At 44.0% G+C, this 19,774-nt stretch overlaps 1 protein-coding gene across 1 annotated transcript; it reads right to left on the bottom strand.

The window, feature by feature from the left end:
* Nucleotides 1-3,774: 3,774 nt before the first annotated feature.
* Lmod3 (leiomodin 3) lies at nt 3,775-19,449 on the bottom strand. The gene is given in 5 exon segments (XM_028855530.2): nt 3,775-4,122; nt 13,980-14,783; nt 14,785-15,360; nt 18,522-18,837; nt 19,286-19,449. Coding segments are annotated over 4 exon segments (1,701 nt in total). The 5' UTR covers nt 18,816-18,837; nt 19,286-19,449; the 3' UTR covers nt 3,775-4,095.
* Nucleotides 19,450-19,774: the final 325 nt, after the last annotated feature.

Consider the following 19,774-nt stretch of genomic DNA (forward strand, 5'->3'; position numbering starts at 1 on the left):
GTGTTCTAAACAGTTCATTACCATTTTAGCACCTTTGATGTCTTGTGGTTTAGTCTCAGCCAATCTGAAGCCTCATCTTTAGCTCAGAGCTTCAGACAGGCTTTAGAATCTGTGGCATTAACCAAACAGGAAGAATAAAATTTATTAAATGCATTTTAGTGAAACTTTCATCAATGCATGTCAACTCAATGTATTAAATATCTAAGAAACTTGGTGGTAGCCTGGAAAAACTTAAAATCACACCACACAGCTAATATTAATGCTACCTTGTATTTTGAAAGCTGTTTAATAAAACCTTACTAGGTATTTATTTAAAGCTAGAAAAACAACTGAAGTCTGTCAGGGTCTTTTAAACCTGCCATGGGTTTTATACACATTTAAGCCCCTTCCATTTTCTATGTGATATATTTTGACTGTCATGAACTTGCAGGAAGTGACAACTTGAAAAAAATTTTTTTTAAGACAGGGTTTCTCTGTGTGTATCCTGGCTGTACTGGAACTCACTTTGTAGACCAGGCTGGTCTCGAACTCACAGAGATCCACCTGCCTTTGCCTCCTGAGTGCCGGGATTAAAGGCATGTGCTACCACTGCCTGGCAATAGCTTGAATTTTTAAAAGATACTCATGACAATTTCTAACAGCCAGTGATCATGTCTGGAGAGATGACACCTTAGGTTCTTTTCCTGTTGCAGTGATCAAATACTCTGACACATGAAGTAGAATAAGGTAGAAAAAGGCCAATTATTAGATACTGATTTATTGATTTCTTTAGTGGTTTCCCTAAAGCGCTATTTGTACTGCCAAGAGTGATTTTGCTCCCTGGAACAGAATGGCCTGGATAAATGGGTGAACCAATGGGTCACGGCCCTTGATAACCTGCAGTCCGCCAAACACACTTGGGTCAAATGTCTCTTGCCTGCCCGCTCCCTCTTTGTGGTTTTAGAGAATAAATGAGAATGCAAACTGGACCCAGGACTGAGGCCTTTCAGGAGCTGTCCTGGCTTCAGCCCACTGGGGACATCTCCTCTTCCACCACAGAAAGGTTCCTGCAACACAAAAGTGACTCAAGGAAGAAAGGCTTGTTCTAGCTTACGTTCACGGAAGGTACAGTCCGTCAAGGTGGGGGAGTCAAGGCAGGAGGAACCTGAATTAGCTCAACATACTACATCCACAGTCAGGAAGCAAGGAGTCATGAGTGCATGCTGCTGCCCTTTCCGAGTCCCAGCCAGGGAATGCGCCCCCCACAGTGGGCAGGTCTCCCCACTTAAATGCAATCAAGATAATCCACCACAAGTATGCTCAGAGGTCTGTTTCCCAGGTGATTCTAGATTCTGTCAAGTTGATAATTAACACCACCCATTATAGAAAATAACAGAAAAACGTGGTATATAAATATTGTATTTTTTTTTAAAAAAAAAAAAACTCGAATTTATTTATTTTGTGCATGTGGAAGTCAGAATACATTTGGTAATCAGTTCTCTCCTCCCGTGTGGGTTCTGGAGGCTGAACTCAAGTGCTCAGCCTTGGCAGCAAGCATGCTTACCTGTCAAGCCATGTCACTGGCCCTAACATTACCTTTTAAAAACAAGTTATAATCTCCAGTTAAGATTTTCAGGGTAGGGGAATTAGATTAAAGAAAAATGATAATGATATTAAAAAGCATAGTGATAACTACTTTTTCTCTGTGTGTGTGTGTGTGTGTGTGTGTGTGTGTGTGTGTGTGTCAACCTTGATCTGATCCCTGGAACCCACATAAAGGTGAAAGGAGAGAACTGGTTCCATTGAGGGTTCCTCTGACCTCTACGTGTCATGATGTGCACGCTTACACTCTCTCTCTCTCTCTCTCTCTCTCTCTCTCTCTCTCTCTCTCTCTCTCACACACACACACACACAGAGAGAGATAAAAACAAAATCACATTTCAAAAGGCAATAACAAGGCTATTAGCTGTTGACTATTTTAAAAATTACTTAATTGGAAACTACATAAATTTGTCTGCTTTTGTATTCACTATCTTAAAAACAAAACAGAAGAGAAAGCTCGTATTTTTCATAGTTTGTTCTTCCTATGATGTACTGTTTCCAGTTCGTTCCATTAGAGCAGCAATTCTGAACCTGTGAGTCACAACCACTTTGGGGGGCAAATGATCCTTTCCAGGGGCTGTCTAAGTGCATCAGAAGACACAGATATTTACATTATGATTCATAACAGTAGCAAAATTACAGTTATGAAGTAGCAACAAAATAACTGTATGGTTTGGAGTCACCACAGTATGAGGAACTGTATTAAAGGGCTGCAGCGTTAGGAAGATTGAGAACCTCTGCATTAGAGACATTCTCTCCCAGCCCACTTTGCCTGCCCTACATCATCTATGATTATGAAAAAGGAAGAGAATCAGGGTGTTGCTTTTTGCCTCGGGTAAAGAAAGCAGAAAGTTACCCAAACTTGATTTCCTAATTCCTGTGTTCTCATCACTTTTTCTTTTAAAGCTCGATTACTTTAGAGATTTTGTTATAGTATCTTAGACCATGTGCATCTCCTAACTATAATACATAACTAAGACCTGTGGGGACTTGGAGGGGGGGGAGGATAGGGCTTGGAGACATCAGGAATGGTTCTACAGAGGAGACAGAACTTGCCATGGGGTTGGGAAATCGGACAGGACCTTCACAGATGGTGGGGTGTCTTGGGTTTTTCTGTGGAAAAGTCAGAGAGCAGAGACACTCGGGGTGTGTAGAGGATGCTCTCTCAAGAGCAATACACAACTTGTGAGGGAAGAGAGTGGACTGGTTCACCAGGTGACAGAGCATCTTGAAGCAGAGGGTGAGGTGTTTAATACTGTAGATATGCTTCCTTTTGAGGGGTTTTGAAGAGACTCAGATTAAACTGTGTGTGTGTGTGTGTGTGTGTGTGTGTGTGTGTGTGTGTGTGTTGTATATGTGTGTATGTGCAAAACCCAAAACCTTGCCAATAACTGCATTATTTACCACCCACCTTCACCTTTTCACCTGTAAAATAGCATGTTGTCTGTAGCTGTCCCTAAGTATGGAATCACTGCAGGAGACTTTTATATATGCAGGGTTTGCTTTTCTCCTGACTCTTCCTGGTGACACATGGTCTTCTCCATGGCCTCTTGCTTGCATGCTTTGCTCCGAACAGACACCTGTCTCAGAAAAATACTTCAAGACAGCAGCGGAGTCCGCAAGGGAGAACGCTGAGCAGAGTGGGTAGGCTAGGCTAATTAATCTTCACTGACGGCTTAACTGGGTTTAGAATTTACCTAGGAGACTCACCTCTGGGCACGTCTTTGGGGGACCTTCCAGAGAGGCTGAACTGGATGCGGATGGCACCATTCATGGCCTGGGGTGCTAGGCTGAACATCACAAGAGGATACCACTGAATGCCACATCCATCTCCCTCTGCCTCCTGTGGCCAATGTGACCATCTGCCTCAGGTTCCTGCCACCATGCCTCCCTCTCCGTGATGGACTCCACCCTCAAACCATGAACCAAAGTCATCTGTTCCTCTCGTAAACTGCTTTGGTCGGGTGTTTTGTTACAGCGGCGAGACAAGTACTAGTACAGTGAGACCGGAGGCTTTCACTGGTTCTCCGAAGAACTAGCCAAGGATCCCTTATTCCAAATCCCTTATTCCGGAAGGCCCAGGCACTCACTCCACCCTTCAAATTCTCGGAGCTTTCAATGTGATTTATTACCCTTAAGATGCCATGCGGTGGCTGACAACGGAGAGGATGGAAGGGGAGAGAAACGGGAGTGGGAGTATAAGCAACAGTCCGCACTTCTGTCAGATTTATTGTTATTTACCAGAAGGAAGCAACAGTTAAGTGTTTACCAAAAAAATGTTAACTTCTGCTTCTAGAAGCATCACTCTACAATTTTCACCCAACTCAGTCAAACTCTTAGAACTGGAACCTGCTGCCTGTGAACGCTGAGACTCTGTATCCTTCTCCTTGTGTCTCCTCACGGCCCAAACAATGCCCAGCCTGGATGGAGCCACGTTCCCAGTCCGGCCACCTGTGCTGTTGGTGAGACAGCCTCCAGCTCACGTCCTGTTCTTCTAGACGATCCTGCTGCCTCTTAGGCCAATTCCTTTGGCAGCTGCACCTGTGGTTTAAGCATTTGAAGGAGAGACCATGAATCCTGGAAGTTTAAGAGCTTGGCAGCAAAAACCATAAAACTTACATGTCTTGGTGGATGCAGAAGGCATTAGAAATGTTGGCAGCAGAACTCTCCAAAATTATGATAAAGGCAAACCAACCAAACCCACTGTTACAAGCCATTAACCAGTGCCATGGGTTGTTCTAAGATCTGCGACTCTGTGGCAAAGCAGATCACAGGAATAAGAGAAGTTCAGAGCCTGGTACCAGCATTTACTAGCTGGCTGGTGGGTGCTGAGCATCATTTTCCTCAGCTCTAAACATGACAGTAAGAATTTCCAGTCCATAGTGTAAATGATCAAGTTGCACAATGGGGGTGAGTGATAAATGGGGACACTCAGTGTCCAAAACATTATCTCACTGTGTCCTACATCAGCCTTGCAAGGAGGGTACGGGCTCTGAGAAGACAGTGACTTCCCTGAGGGCACACAGCTGGAACTGCTGGAAAGATGGCTCCTCCGCTGTGGAGAACCGCTCTTGCAGAGGGTCAGAATTCATGAAAATGTGCTTACAGACACATACACATACACACACACACTCACACACATACACACACACATACACATACTCACACATACACATACACATACACACATACACACACATACACACACATACACATATACACACACATACACACACATACACATACTCACACACATACACACACATACACATACATATACACACACACACACATAACCATACACACACACACACACACACACACACACCTATTCTCCTTGAAGCACATTTCTACTGTGAGGTACAATAAATTTTAAGATAAAATATATTAAAAGTAAAAAATAAAAATAAGATGTATTTTGGTAAGCTTCACAAGGACAAAAAAAAACAAAAAACAAAAAACAAAAACAAAACCTGCAAAAGACACACATCAGCCCAACTCTAATTTCTACATCCAGCTTCTGTCGCATAGCAACAGTTGAAGTTCTTAAAGGGTTTTAAGTGGTCCTCTATCTTAGCAGGTAACTAGTCCATCAAGTATACATTTTCCAGAAGATGCTGATGCGTTGAGAAAACACTTGGAATTTGTTAACAGTTGAGGCCATTTCCTCTTCCCTGCCCATGTGCATCTGTCAGCGTGATGCGACCTTGTGGGAGCTGCTGTGGTTCCTTTATAGACAGTCCTTTGTCCGTGTTCTCTGGAGAGGAATGTTTCACAGTGCCCTGCCCTCCAGAGGGGACACTGGATACCTCTTTCAGGCCAAGAGGAGTCCCCATGTGCCTCTGACCCTCTCCACCTCTGGTGCCAGATTTCAAGAGGAAGGGTGTAGCCTGTGTCTGGGTAGGCCTTACCCTTGGAAAACAATAATTAAGAGCAATGAGACAAAAATACATGGAGTGCTTTAAATAATTTGTAAGCTGCAACAAATAGCTTAAATGGTTGTAGTCTTTGTATATGTTTGCACATACATGTGGAGGTTCTAAAATAATATTTAAAGCAAAATGTGGGGCCATAGAAATGGATCACCTGTTGCTCAAGCAGAAGAAGAGGTTCCATTCCCAGCACCCACATGATGACTCATAGCCACCAGGAACTCCAGTTCCAGGGGATCTGATATCCTCCTCTGACCTCTGTAGGGAATGAGCGCGCGCGCGCACACACACACACACACACACACACACACACACACACACACACACGGTGCACATACAAACAAGCAGGCAAAACATGCACACACATACATAAAATAAATAAATCTAAAAAAAATTTTTTAAAGCAAAATATAGGTAGCATTGGCCCACCATAGGAACCAGACTTATCACATATCATGTTCCAAATTGGAGCAAGCTGGCAGCTCAGATCACAGGACAAAGGGTTGAGTCACTAGATAATCATTAACTGATTGGAAAAGCATAGTAAATCAGGCATCTTGCAGCATGATTATTTTGGAAAATTTAACCCTTTAATTCATCCACTGCAGCAAACATTTGGTGAGACACCTGGGCCTATTAAAGTTGCAAGGAGAGAAGACATACTAGGTCGTCATTAGAGATGTCACAGCAGGACAAGCAGAAACCATCAAGGAAAAGATGGCCAGATTTGATGTTACAAAAGGTCAAACTTGAGCTGGGTGTGGCCCAAAACACCTGGAATCCCAGGACTTCAGAGACGGAAGAAGGAGGAGTTCAAGACCAGCCTGGACTACTTAAGATTCTGTCCCCGACTGCAACAGCAGCAATGAATTTAATCAAAGGCTAAAATATCAAAGTCACAAACAGGAGAAAATCAATTCCTGTTATTACTAGGAGTTCCTTTCTCCTTAGCTTGCTAGTTTAGTTGTTTTTAAGTGTATTTGGGCCCACCTGAGCCCAACTTGGAGGTAAGTCCAAGAGTTTTGAACAAGAGTGTGTGAGAGGTGGACCCACCAAGGCCACGGCATGAGAAGATAAGGCCTACACAGAGAAGCCTGGTCTGGGAACAGGTTGAAGGAAGATACTTAGAAAACCCTGGTTACCCTAGGGGAGGAGTAGTCAGGGGGCTGGCCTTCGACTGACACAAAAGAGAGAAGGTGGGGAAAGAAATTCCTAAAAGGACAGAAATCAGAGAACCTGGGAAAAAGAAAGAAGATGTCACAAATGAAGCCAAGTGTGGGCAGGGACAGAGATGAATGCTCATATCTATCATCTTCAACTCTGCAACTGCTCATGTGCCAACGGGGCTCTGGTGAGCCAGGGCTGCACATGATGTTATCAAGCTGAAATCTCACGGAGGAGGAGCTTGGCAAGGCTGCGCCATCATTGCTGACTTGGCGAGGAAGAGTCTAGATGTGCAGGTGAGCCCGAAGTGAAGTGGCGTGGATACTATAGTCACCTTGTTGGGCACAAGAACTTGGCTTTGCTCCACAGGCACTTAGCTCCAGTGAAAATTAAACAGTGGCTGAGAATGGGAATCCTATTCCAGTGAAAGGTGCAAAGTTGCTCTGGAATGGTAGGTGGTAAATGAATCGCAAAAATTTTAAGATAGATTAAAGAAAACCATGCATTTGTGAGGGAGGGGGAAGCCTTGCTTTGTGCTGGCATCAGAGTGATTGACAGTTAGTAACGCTAGGAAAAGGGGCTGGTTGTTATCTAAGGAACAAGACATAAAAAATGAGAGCAAACGAAAAACTTCTTCAAGAAACAAGAAATGTGAACGAAGCAAGGTGGTTGGGAGGCAGCAAGTGTGGGAGAAAAAGCTGGAGAGGCTATTTCCCAGCCCCACAGAGGCCACAATGCAGAAGCAGCTAGCTGGCTGGAGAGCATTTGTCCAGCATGTGCAAAACTCTGAGTTCAATTCCCAGTAAAGCGCATGTATACACACACACACACACACACACACACACACACACACACACACACACATACACACACACCACTTGTGCTACGCACATGCATATTTTGCATGGGCGGATCTAATATTTCAGTGGGACCAAATATTTGAATGTTTTCTCTGACATTTAGAACTGACAAACTAATGCCTAGCCCAATTAAAGTAGGCCTAAAGTCTGGTTTTTAGCTGCCAGTTTTCAAGCTGTGACCCAGAGAGGAGATTTCTCTCAAACTGAAATGTATAAGCATTTGAGCAAAGTGTCTATGCTTTCCTTTATTCTTTACTGTTGACTCCATTCAGGAATCCCAGGCCAGGAACATGTGGTACTGAGAGATCAAGCATTAAATTAAAAAAAAAAAATTAAAAATACAAGCTGATTTTGGGGATAGGTTCAATAATACATTAAAAATACTATTTCTAAGTCTGAAAAGGAAATTTTTTTTTAAAGTTTTCCAAGATCAAATGATTGCCACATGCGTTTTTGAACATCCAATATTTTAATTTTAGGAGTTGTCTTTGTTAGGTTTCTATTGCTGTGATAAATATCATGACCAAATCTACTTGAGGAGGAAAAGATTTATTTCACTTTACAACTTTTGACTGCATCACTGAGAGAAATCAGGGCAGGAGCTGATGCAGAGGCCATGGAAGAGTGCTGCTTACTGGCTTGCTCCCCACAGCTTATCCAGTTGACGTCCTTTCTTTCTTTCTTTCTTTCTTTCTTTCTTTCTTTCTTTCTTTCTTTCTTTCTTTCTGTCTTTCTCTCTCTCCCTCCCTCCCTCCCTCTCTCTCTCTCTCTTTTTTTTTTTAATATATACAATCCAGGACCACATGCTTACGGATGGCACCACCCACAGTGGGCTGGAACCTCCCACATCATTCTAATCATTAATCAAGAAAATAGCCCATAGGCTTGCCCACAGACCAGACTGCTGGGGGCATTTTCTCAATTGAGGTTCCCTCTTCTCAAATGACTCCAGCTTGTGCCAAGTTGACAATAAATAAATAAATAAATAAATAAACAAACAAACAAACAAACAAACAAACAAACAAACCACCCAACCAGGGCAGGGATATTAGTTTAAAACAAAACAAAAAAACCCAAACCCCACAAGATATCAAAATTGTGTATAAATTTTTACCTCATTACCCAAATCCACAAAAACTTTCATGTCCCTTTATAAAAAGAACCGGGTGAGGTCTCGTTTGACTGACCGAAGACAAACACACCTCTCTTCTGGCCGTTAGGACATTACCGCTGCTAGTGCTCCCAGCATGTCACTGAGTCCAAGATGGAGCTGTGTGGTGCCCCTCTTCCTCCAGTAGGAGGAAGCACCTTGCAGCTGATGGTGTTTGCAGCAGCTGGCCACAGCAAGGGCAAGCACATACCACCATTACTTCCAATGAGCCACGTGCCTTGGGCTCACTCACGTGCAGCTGCATGCACTGCAATTCAATAATGACAGCAGATAGGGAGCAGGTGATGCGTGGAGGTAAGAAGTCTTTGCGCTGGTTTATGAGTGTCTGTCAATCAATATGATTTCAAAAGAGAAGCTAAAAAAAAAAAAAAAAAAAAAACCTGAAACACTTTGAAAAGATTGCTCTGTGATCTGGCTTTAAAGCAGACATTCGTCCTGGGGAAAGAAGACACAGAACAGAGCAGTGGGAGCCTATGCGGAATGCGGCGTTTAAAGTGTTTAAAAATAAAATAATAATAATAAAATAAAGCTTTTCATGATAGAGAGGCATGCCAGCTCCCAGCAGCACCCCTATCGTCTCCAAAGAAGATGGATGGGCACAAAAGAACCTTCACCTGGAGACTGCTTTAAATGTGGCAACACCAGCCCCTGGGGGGGGGACACCAAAAACTGCCTTTCACCTCAACTGCTGCCAAGACCCTGTCCAGACTGTGGACAGTCAGGACACGGGGGGATCAATTGCCCCGCTTGGCCTAGACAAGGTAGGCTGGCTCCCCAGCCTCCCCTCCCCTCCCCCAACGAGTTCCTACTCCACAGGAAAGTCTGTCAGATCTTCTGGGTCTGGTAGCACAAGACTGATGCTGCCCTGAGACCTCTGTCCCCAGCAATTCCAGAGGGAGGACCTTGGGGTGGCTGTCTAGACAGCCAGTAACTGTCCCTGTCATTTTTAATAGATTCCCAAGCTGCTTGCTCTGCACTCCTGCTCACTCAGGTGAAATTCATCCATCTCAGAACTCTGATGGTATTTGATGACGAGGCTAGTGACGGGTTGGTCGCTTTAACAGCAGCAGCCAAGGCTTCAGCTGCCTTCACAGTTCTCTTCCTGTGTAAAATTCAGGCCACCAGCCTCACTTTCCTAGAGCTACTGCTAGGTCTAGACACAGTTTTCCTAGTTACCAGACTCAAACAGAGAGATAAACTCACAGAACAGATTTCAATGAAACTTTTTACTGTTCCTTTATTGAAAGGAACTCGCTTTACAATGACTGCTCTCAGTAATCAACCACCTGTGTCTCCTGGTAAATGATTAGATAGAAAAAAAAAGTGTAACATTTACGAGAAGATATGAAAGCTTAAGTTGTGAGGATCTAAGAAAACATTTTAGGGTCTAAGGTGTATAAATACAAGTTATAAAGGTCTGACGATATGAAAGCTTAAATTGTGATAAGAAAGTGATGTAAGGAGTATAAATGCAAGTTATAGAGGTCTGAGGATCACCTTAAGTGGTGATAAAAAAGAGATCTAATGTGTATAAAAAGTGAAATATGTCTCAGATTTGTTTCACAGTGGGAATACTAATGTGCCTAAAACTTTTCTCTTTTTGTGAACTCAAAAAAATTCTTGTAAGCTCCAGGAAGTCAACTTGGATCCACTTCAAACAGGTCATCAAATGGACTCCAGATAAGTACTGTCAATCAATGGCCTAAGTTTCCCCACCTACTTCCTGTTCCTGAGGGTGGGATCTCCCCTGGTCTTGGGACTCCCCTTCCTCAATTACCAGGATCTAAGAAAAAATTTCCCCCTAAACTTCTTAACTTTATCTTCTGCTCTGACATCATCATGCCAGGTCCCCTCAAAATCTGCATTCCAGACAGGTTGAAAATGGCTGCCCCCAAATGGTCCAACCTCACAGACAGCTCCAACTAGGCCTGCACTTTCCTAGCTCTTATCGCCAAAGATGGTCCCACAGAGCCGGGACAGCGAGTGAAACAGCCAGCTATCCCAGGACTTGGCCAGCATCCCATCTTTCTCAGGCCCCCCAAGGATGTGCCCACACAACAGGAAGCAGTCTAGAGAACAGATGCCCCATTCCGGTCTTACCTGCTACCCTTTCCTATTTCCTCACCTTCTAATAATAAACAAAAGGGAAGAATGTTAGTTTCCAGCTCGGCAGTAGCCCGCCTCTGCTGCCAAAGCAGTTAGGTCACCTGTTACCAGGTGCCTTTCCACTGTCAGCTATGAGACACGTGCACACGCCAGGCTCAGCCTGCTGCCTTGCTACTTGCTGCTTGCTCTCTTGCCTCTCTTCTTTCTTCCCTGTCTGTCTGTCTGTCTGTCTGCCTCTCTCAAGTCCCCACTTCGACATGACCTCTCTACTCTTCCACTCTCTCTTTCCTGCTCCCCCAACAAACCTCCTGCACTAACGCTGTTTTGAGTGGAGTGTTTGCTTAGTGGTAGGGCCCACCAAAAGGTACCCACTTCACCTTTCTGTTTTTATCCTTTCGAGTGGACGAAAGTTACGCACATCCAACAGTGGAGTGATGTGCTTACACCTTGTCCTCACAGAGTACTTTATAGGACTAAATAGAAGACGTCGTGGGGCATTGGTGCAAAAAGATAGCCATTGCAGCCCACGCCGGGCAACTGAAGGCAAGAGGAACTGTCAGCAATCGGAAGGCGCAAAGCCATTTCAAAGCAGAAGCCAATAAGCAAGGCTGCCACTCACAAAGGATTTTCCTTTGCGGTTTATTTTTAAGAAGAATGACATTAGGGAGGCAGCTCGGAGTGTCAAGTGTATACTGTGCAAGCACAAGGACCTGAGTTCAGATCCCCGGGACCCACAAAGAGTGCTGGGTGTGGTGGTGCACTACCCATAGCCCCAGTGCCAGGGTAGGGGCAGAAATAGGCAGATCCCAGGGGCTCATTGGCCAGATGGTCTACCTAAAACATCAAGCTCTACATTCAGTAGATGGATCTCAAAAAAACTGAGATTGAGTACCTGCAGAGTTAGCTCAATGGTTAAGAACACAAGCTGTTCTTCCAGAGGACCCAGGCTCAGTTCCCAGCACCCACAACAGGTGGGTCACAACTCTCGGTAACTCCATTTCCGGGGGATTAGAGCCCTTTTCTGGCCTCTAAGAGCATCAGGTTTTGAATGGTGCACAGATATACATACAGGCAAAACATTCATACACATAAAAATAAATAATAAGGTAGAGAACAATAGAAAAAGACCTGATGTTGACCTCTGGCCGCCACATGAACATGAATAGTCAAGATAACCTGTATACACACACACACACACACACACACACACACACACACACACACACACACACGCGCATGCAAGCTGATTAAGCACATTTAAAATGGATAGCATTGCAGAACAGATGAACACATTCCCATTTTGTAGGGTGTTTATTCTTACAGTTATCAGCATGGATTTATTTTCATGTCCTTTGCTCTAAAATTTAAACCTAAAGATGATATGTCCTCTGTTATTTAAAACACAAAGAATCTTGGCCCTGAAAAGCTACTTTGTAAGCTCCACAAGGTTCAGCCTGTACCCAGTTTATTCACTGGAATCCCCCATCCCTCCCTCCACACTGAAAAGGGCAGTTACTACAGTAATGCCAGTGAGTGGATGGAATGGGATAGTCTCAATGGAACATTCCTTCTTTACAGATTCTGGAGGTTTGCTCAACTGGTCACCTAAACTCCTCTCCCTTCAACGTGGATTTTAAAATTCTTGTTCCTTTTAGTCTGTTATTTTCTGACTGTGGAGCACTGAGACAGCTTGAATATTGTCCATCCATGACTTCAAAGTGACAGTTTTCACAGCCAGCACCCTCACTACCCCAGCGGAGGTCTGGCTGCCCCAGGAAGAGCAGGTGCAGTCTTGTGTCCTGCCCAAAGGTCCTCTGCCTGACCTCATGTGACTTCTAGAATTCTCCCCTGACACCTGTCCCAGGACCAATCCAGCGCTCTCCAAACCACAGATGAAAACCATCTTTGATGCAGAAAATGGGACAATGACAATACATTTCTAGGAGATGGGAATTCAAGACATCCCAATACACATATGTGAATGACAGTAGTTATGTTAAGATTAGAAAGCTCAGTAAAACTGAAAAAAAAAAAAATCAAACCCACAGACTCACATGAATATTTGCTTTCCACATTCTAAAAAAAAAAAAATGGGAATCTCTATGATGAAATAATGTATGGATTATGTTGTCAACACAATCTCTTAGCTCAGTTGTAGGCAATATTTTTCTTAAATGACAAGCATTAATCAATATGGCCTATGGACATCGATCCTTCAGCCTGTATGACTGCTACTGTAATAATGACCAAAAAATTCATTTCTGCAACCTAAGCTCATGGAATAAAGCCAGCTCTACTAGTCAGCTTTATCACAGAATTTTATAGAGACTCCATGGATATTAAAACTGAGGTATTTTAAACTCCATTGGCTCATGAAGATGGTAACCTGAGGTTGGCTGTTTAGCTGCTTGCCTAAAAGGCAAACAGAAATGTTTTTGCGGATGGTCTAGCTTCATCTTCTGATAAAGGACTGATTCCCTGTAGCTTTTATTCCAGCTTGTTACAAATGAGGCTTAACTGTTTTTTTTTCCCTCATTTGTTCCTTCTAGAAGGCTCCTGGAGTCTCTAGTTCTCAGTTCTATGTGCCTAGAATGGTCTGATTTTACACGTGCACACCAAGAATTCAAAACAACACACTAAATAAAAGCTTAACGCCTCAAAACATCAGTGCCATCACTTCCTGGTGGCAGCTGCTAGACATGTTAGTAACTCCCCAAAGCATCAGTGTCTCCTTCACAGAATGGGGAGAGTAATTGTGCCAACCTTCTAGAATTTGGATGATTACAGGAGTCAAGCGCTCAATAAACCTTAGCTGCAAGCATTATCATCACAGGGCACATCCGGGTCTATTCTTAAGAGTAACTAGGATTTTACCTCTGTTGGTGTTGCTCCTCTGCTTACCAATAGTCAAGCCCTGTTGCATTAAACTAACAGGCCTGGGGATATAGCTGATCCGATAGTGCACTTGCCTAGCATGTACAAAGCCCTGGATTCAATCCCCAGCCCACATTAGCCAGGCATGGTAGGGTACATCACCCTCAGCTACCTAGCAGGTTCAAGTCAGCCTGAGATACATAAGTCTGTCCCAAAAATAAATACAATATAAATGAGAGAGAGAAGGAGGGGAACTGGGAAATACTCGTATTTCCCCGACCTGTTCCTTACCGGTTTTAGGTAGGCAACATTGCTGTGTCGGATGTCATTCAAGAGCTGGTCTCTGGGAGTGATTTCCACGAGCGGGGGTGGTCTATTTCTCGGCACCGGCTTGAGCGTTTTGATGACATCTTTGAGGTTGGTTTTCTCCTGTGCCTCTCTGGCTTCCGGCATTCGAGATTTGCGCTGAATTCTCTTCAGCTTCACCACCCTGAAGGAGTCAGGGTCGGTCATGGACTGTGGAGGTTGGGGTGGATTTTTCATCATTTCCTTTCTCCCACCAAAGGGGACTTCCTGAGCCGCGAGAGGCCGTCCGGATGAAGGCTGGAAAAACTCCTGCATTCTGGGATCGGGCATGGGTCCTCCCAACCTCTCCCACATCCCAGGGGGCAGCCCCAACCCATTCTCCAACATAGCTATCAGCTTTCTCTGCTCTTTAAGTTGCTGCTGCTGCTGCTCCTCTTGTCTTTTCTGCCTCCGTTTATCCTGGTTCCTGGTAAGCAGATTCGTCACCACCATTCTGGGGCCCGGAAGCTCGAAATGGTAGCCCATCTTCAGCAGAGTGTTGTTGGCCTTCAAAAGCCTTGATATTTCCATTTCGGCGTGGTGGCCCAGCATATGCCTCTGGTTGTGAAAACGCAGCTCGGTGAGAGTCTCGTTAAACTGGAGGCACCTCATGATGGCCACGATGCCCTTCCCTGTGATGAAGTTGGACTCAATATTAAGCGTGGTGATGCTCCTGTTTTCCCGCAGCATGTTGGCCAAGGCGAACGCTACACTCTCGTCTGCACCCACGTTAGCCAGACTAAAGCTTTTTGATGTGTTTGTTCTTCTTCATGGCATTGACAAAGTCCAGTAACATTTCTTTGGGGATGTTTTCAATGTTGTTCAGGTTGAGTTCCTTCATGTCCGGGTCGTTCTGTCTTACTCGTCTCAAGCTTCCATCCAGGTCTGTCTGGTTCCCTGAAGGCCTTGCACTTACCTTCAGAAAGCTGGTGTCGAGAGCTAACTTCTTAGGGTCTAATTTGGCTATTTTTTTCTCAAGTTTTTCTTTGGTCTCTGGTCTGTCTTTTTGTTCTTCTAGTGCTTTCGTGGTCAGCTGCTGACAGGCGCCTGAATTGTTCTGGGTTTGTTCCTTTGCTTCATTTTTTTCATTGGCGTTTTCATCTTCATCATCTTCATCCTCCTCTTCATCTTCTCCATCCTCTTCATCTTCTTCATCCTCATCCTCCTCTTCATCTTCTTCATCATCATCTTCTGTTTCTTGTATATTGTTGCCCCCATTAGATTCTCTTTTATTTGCAACTATTTCACTATTAAGCTTTTCTTTTAAAAACTGGGGCATGTTTTTAATGCCTTTGTCTCTTACTTCATGATGTTTTTGAGTGTTTTCCTAAAAGACAGGTATGTGACAGTTAGAATACATGGGGCTCAGCAGTTAGGAATATTTGCTGCTCTTCGGGAGGACCTGAGCTTGGTTCCCCAACCCCACCCATGTCTGGCTGCTCCTAACCCCAGCTCCAGAGATTTGACGCCCTCTTCTGGCCTCCTCAGGCACTATTCCCAAATACACTAACACCAATTTCACACACACAGGCTCCTTGAACTTACACACAATTAAAAATAAAAACAAAATCTTTAAAAAATATTTTTAGCTGGGCAGTGGTGGCTCACGCCTTTAATCCCAGCACTTGGGAGGCAGAGGCAGGTGGATCTCTGTGAGTTCAAGGCCAGCCTGGTCTACAGAGCGAGTTCCAAGACAGCCAGGGCTACACAGAGAAACCCTGTCAGAAACCCCATCTCAAAAAAACAAAACAAAACAAAAATTAGAACATTTTCAGGGATGGGGAGATGGTTCAGTGGGTAAAGTACTTGCTCTACAAGCCTGAGGATCTGAGAACCTGAGTTCAAATCTCCAGTGCCCACATGAAGTAAGATGAAAGATGGGAGATAGAAACATAATTTCTGGAGGCTCATGGGCCAGCTAGTCCGGCATATTCAGTGGTGAATAAGAGACCCTGACTTGAACAAGGTGAATGCTGAGGACTGACACCTGAAGTTCTCTCTCTCTCTCTCTCTCTCTCTCTCTCTCTCTCTCTCTCTCTCACACACACACACACACACACACACACACACACAAACATGTACACATCCACACACATATATACATAAAAGATTTTGTAAAAACTTGCTGGGCGTTGGTGGTGCACGCCTTTAATCCAGCACTCGGGAGGCAGAGGCAGGCAGATCACTGGGTTCTGGGCCAGCCTGGTCTAAATAGTGAGTTCCTGACTAGACAAGAAAGGTCTGCTGGTTGTCCAGTGTTTGTACTGTGTGGCCTTAGGTTTTAAGTTTGCCTTGTCTTTCTGATACAGAAGACCCTATGATAAGTAAATACAACTAAATAAGGATGGACTTTTGTAGACACACGCTTGGGGCTGTGCTTCTCTCCTTCCAGACACTCATCTGTTGGGTTCTTTGGGAACTGGTTCCTAGAACACTAAAATTCATGGGTGCTTAAGTCTCTCATACATATGAGATACATACATACATATATATGTATAGACACACATACACATATATAGCCTGCACATCCCTAACCCATACAAACAGTATTATACATTGTCTCTAGACAATGTAATGTCTACTACACAAGTAATGTAAACAGGGATACTGTATTGTTCAAAAAAAATGAAAAGAAAAAAATCTGTATAAATCCACTCCACATGGCAAAACAAAACAACAAAAAACTCTTTTTAGTGTTTTCAATTCACAATTGGTAGAATTCAAGGCTATAGTCCCTGAGGATGCACAAGGCCAAGCACATTAAAATAAAACCTAGTTAATTTTGATTTTAGAGTCTATATTTTAAAAAATGGTGTTAAAACATATTTGGAAACTTGATGATAGAGATTTTAAAGTCCATGTACCAAAGTCTTTATGTGTAGTTGAACGGGAGTGTTTGCACTCAACGGCACTGTGTTAGAAAAGATTTTTCCTGTACGCTACAGGTAACCAGCCTTCCGAAAGTACCCACTGCTTTCATCGACAGGCACACTGTATTTCTTGAGAATATGACATGGTGCAGGGAAGTGAGAGGAGTCTGAGAAGCTAGAGTGTGTTTTAAAAACCTTGGTTTGGATCCTGGCTCTGAGAAAAACGCCAGTGTTTTCTAATGTCATTAGTCTCTGAAGGAAGAGCCAGCCTTAAAATGGAACAGGATTAGGGTGAGATTTACAACTCTTTGCTCTGTCTGGGAAGAGAAAGGACAGTCTTTCGATGACTACACTCTGCACCCATCTGTGTATCTTGTAGGTGTAATTCTGAAAGCTTGGAGAAGTCTGACACACGGCAGTGTGAGCAAAAACTTAATGCTGATGATACATTGAAGGAGTTGACAACATAGTTCTTAACTTCCTCCTAAAACCTGCACCATCGCATTCCCCATCTGTCCCAGCAGGGGGAGTCCAATCATCAAGCTGGTTAATGTACACCAAGGGTAGAAAAACAAAAAAACACTGATTCTGCATCCCTCCTAAAGTGGGTATTCATGTGGGATTGTCTTTAAATTCACAGACCTGCAACTGTAAGAAGTTTGCAAACCACATGGTAAGCTCTAGCCTGATCAAGCCAGAGATTTATTTCCTGGAGTTCAGATCGTGTTGATGTTCACTCCTTCCTTTCATCACACCAGTGTGACAGCAATGTGATAAGATACACCTGTATCTAGCAGGTGGGTCTGAAGAAATCGTACTTGGGAAATCTGTCTTCTTTTTTCCCAAGTCATTTGTAAGTGTGACGTTAAATACTGTGCTTTAGGGCCATCAAGATGGCTCAGCAGGTAAAGGCAACTGCCACCAAACCTGACCTTCAAACACACACACACACACACACACACACACACACACACACACACACATACACACACACACACTAATAATAAAATGTAATTAAAATTTTTAATTGTGCTTTATATATAGTAGGTTTGTAAAGCTCATGGCAGTTCTAGTTTTTAGATTGAGATATCTCAAGAAAGGACTCTATTAAAAACAGCTTCTTAGCCACCAATTTCTTAATATCATCACTGATGCTCAAGGGACAGTGTGCCCACATTCTCAGTCTTGGGTTTGGTTTAGTGTGTATGGCCAGATTTCTTCAGAACCTATATGTAAAATATTGTGTGTGCACAAGCAGGCTAGAGAAAGGGGGAGTAGAGGTTTTGATGAGATTCTCAAAGGGAGAAGCCAAAAATGTCAGAACAGCTGCTTCCGGGTTATGAGTTAAAGCACTACATATCATGGCTGCAGACCATGGACTCCACACAGGGACCCCAGTGTCAGTGTTGAAAGAGAGACATGACAAGAAGTCATCAGCTTACCCCTGTTCTTCAGAAAGTTACAGTATGGGATAGGACTTGATATTGTGATTTAATTTAGATGCAGTAGAATCCAAAACAGAACCACATCCTGTAGTCTTGAGAAATCACCATTGCAAAACAGACCCTGCCAGCCCAGTCCCGGCAGCCATTTGTGTCCCACACAGATCCCTGGTTACCTCAGACTGCACAAAACTGACGGGAACTCGTTCATCCTCCAGCATGCGTCTAGACGCCTTTTGCAGATACATGTAGTCAACGAGAGACTTGTGGTTGAAGTTTCCTGTAGGTGCCTTGTTGGTTTGATCTTTTTGGATCATCCCTACAGGTAGGTGGGGGTCAGGGGCCATGACTTCCATCTCCGACTGCAGCTCCTTCAGCTCTTCAGGGGACAAGTTGGCCAAGATCTCATCTTCATTAAGCTCCTCACTGAGGGTGTCTTCTTGATCGGAATTTCTGCTGTGCTCCGACATTGTTTACTTTTTCTATTTGTTTCTAGATCACCAGAAAAGAAGAAATAATCCAAGATGATTAAAAAAAACCAGTATGCAAAAACCTAATTTGTCTTCAGGTTAACGAATAATCCCAGGTCAACCCACCCTTGAGATATTTTCTCCCTCAATGGTGTCTGTTGAGTTGTTAGGAGTGACTACGGCTCGGCTCATGTGGGATCTATATTAAGCAAGGTTTTCTGGGCAGAGTCAAGTTGTGGAACTACTACATGACTCCCTTTTCGGCAACTTGAGTCAGCTGGACAAATCCACCTGACATTTCAGTACAGCTGCTGCGCCAGCCGGGAGTAGCCAGCCCCCAGAATCTGTGCAGGAATAAACTGCATTCTTTTCTAATACCCTCCCGTGGCCGGGTCCAACTCTGTGCAGCCCCCACCCACATGCCCTAGATCACCAGGGGGAGCCTGTTGGGGCTTATTTAACCAGCTCACAAAACATAAGAGTGAAAATCCGAAAATCCAGCCAGCAAACGCAGTTTTTCTGGAATGAAAGAAAAGCCCCTTGAAGGTGGAAGGCAAGCTTCCAAGCTTCGCCTCTTCTCTTCAGCAGGCTCTGAAAGCCGTACCCCGGGAGAGAACAGCTCAGCTCTTGCTGTGGTATTCACCCCTGTGTAAGTGAAACTGTGCAGGCTGCCCTTATCTGCATCTAGATCCTGTGACCTGACAGATGGGGATAAGAGGCCCCTGAATTTCCATGTAAGGGAGGGGTTGGGCATTTTAAAGCATTTTTGTCCTTAGTATCTATCAAAGCTAGATAAATTTAGATAAATCTGAAGAGAAATGTTTTTTGTTGTTGTAGCTTTTGTTTTCTTTCTTTTTTGTTTTCTCTTTCCCTTCCTTCCTTCCTTCCTTCCTTCCTTCCTTCCTTCCTTCCTTCCTTCCTTCCTTCTTCCTCCTCCCTCCCTCCTCCCTCCTTCCTTC

The sequence above is a fragment of the Peromyscus leucopus genome, chromosome 3 (assembly GCF_004664715.2).
Source record: "Peromyscus leucopus breed LL Stock chromosome 3, UCI_PerLeu_2.1, whole genome shotgun sequence".
Classification (NCBI taxonomy): domain Eukaryota; kingdom Metazoa; phylum Chordata; class Mammalia; order Rodentia; family Cricetidae; genus Peromyscus; species Peromyscus leucopus.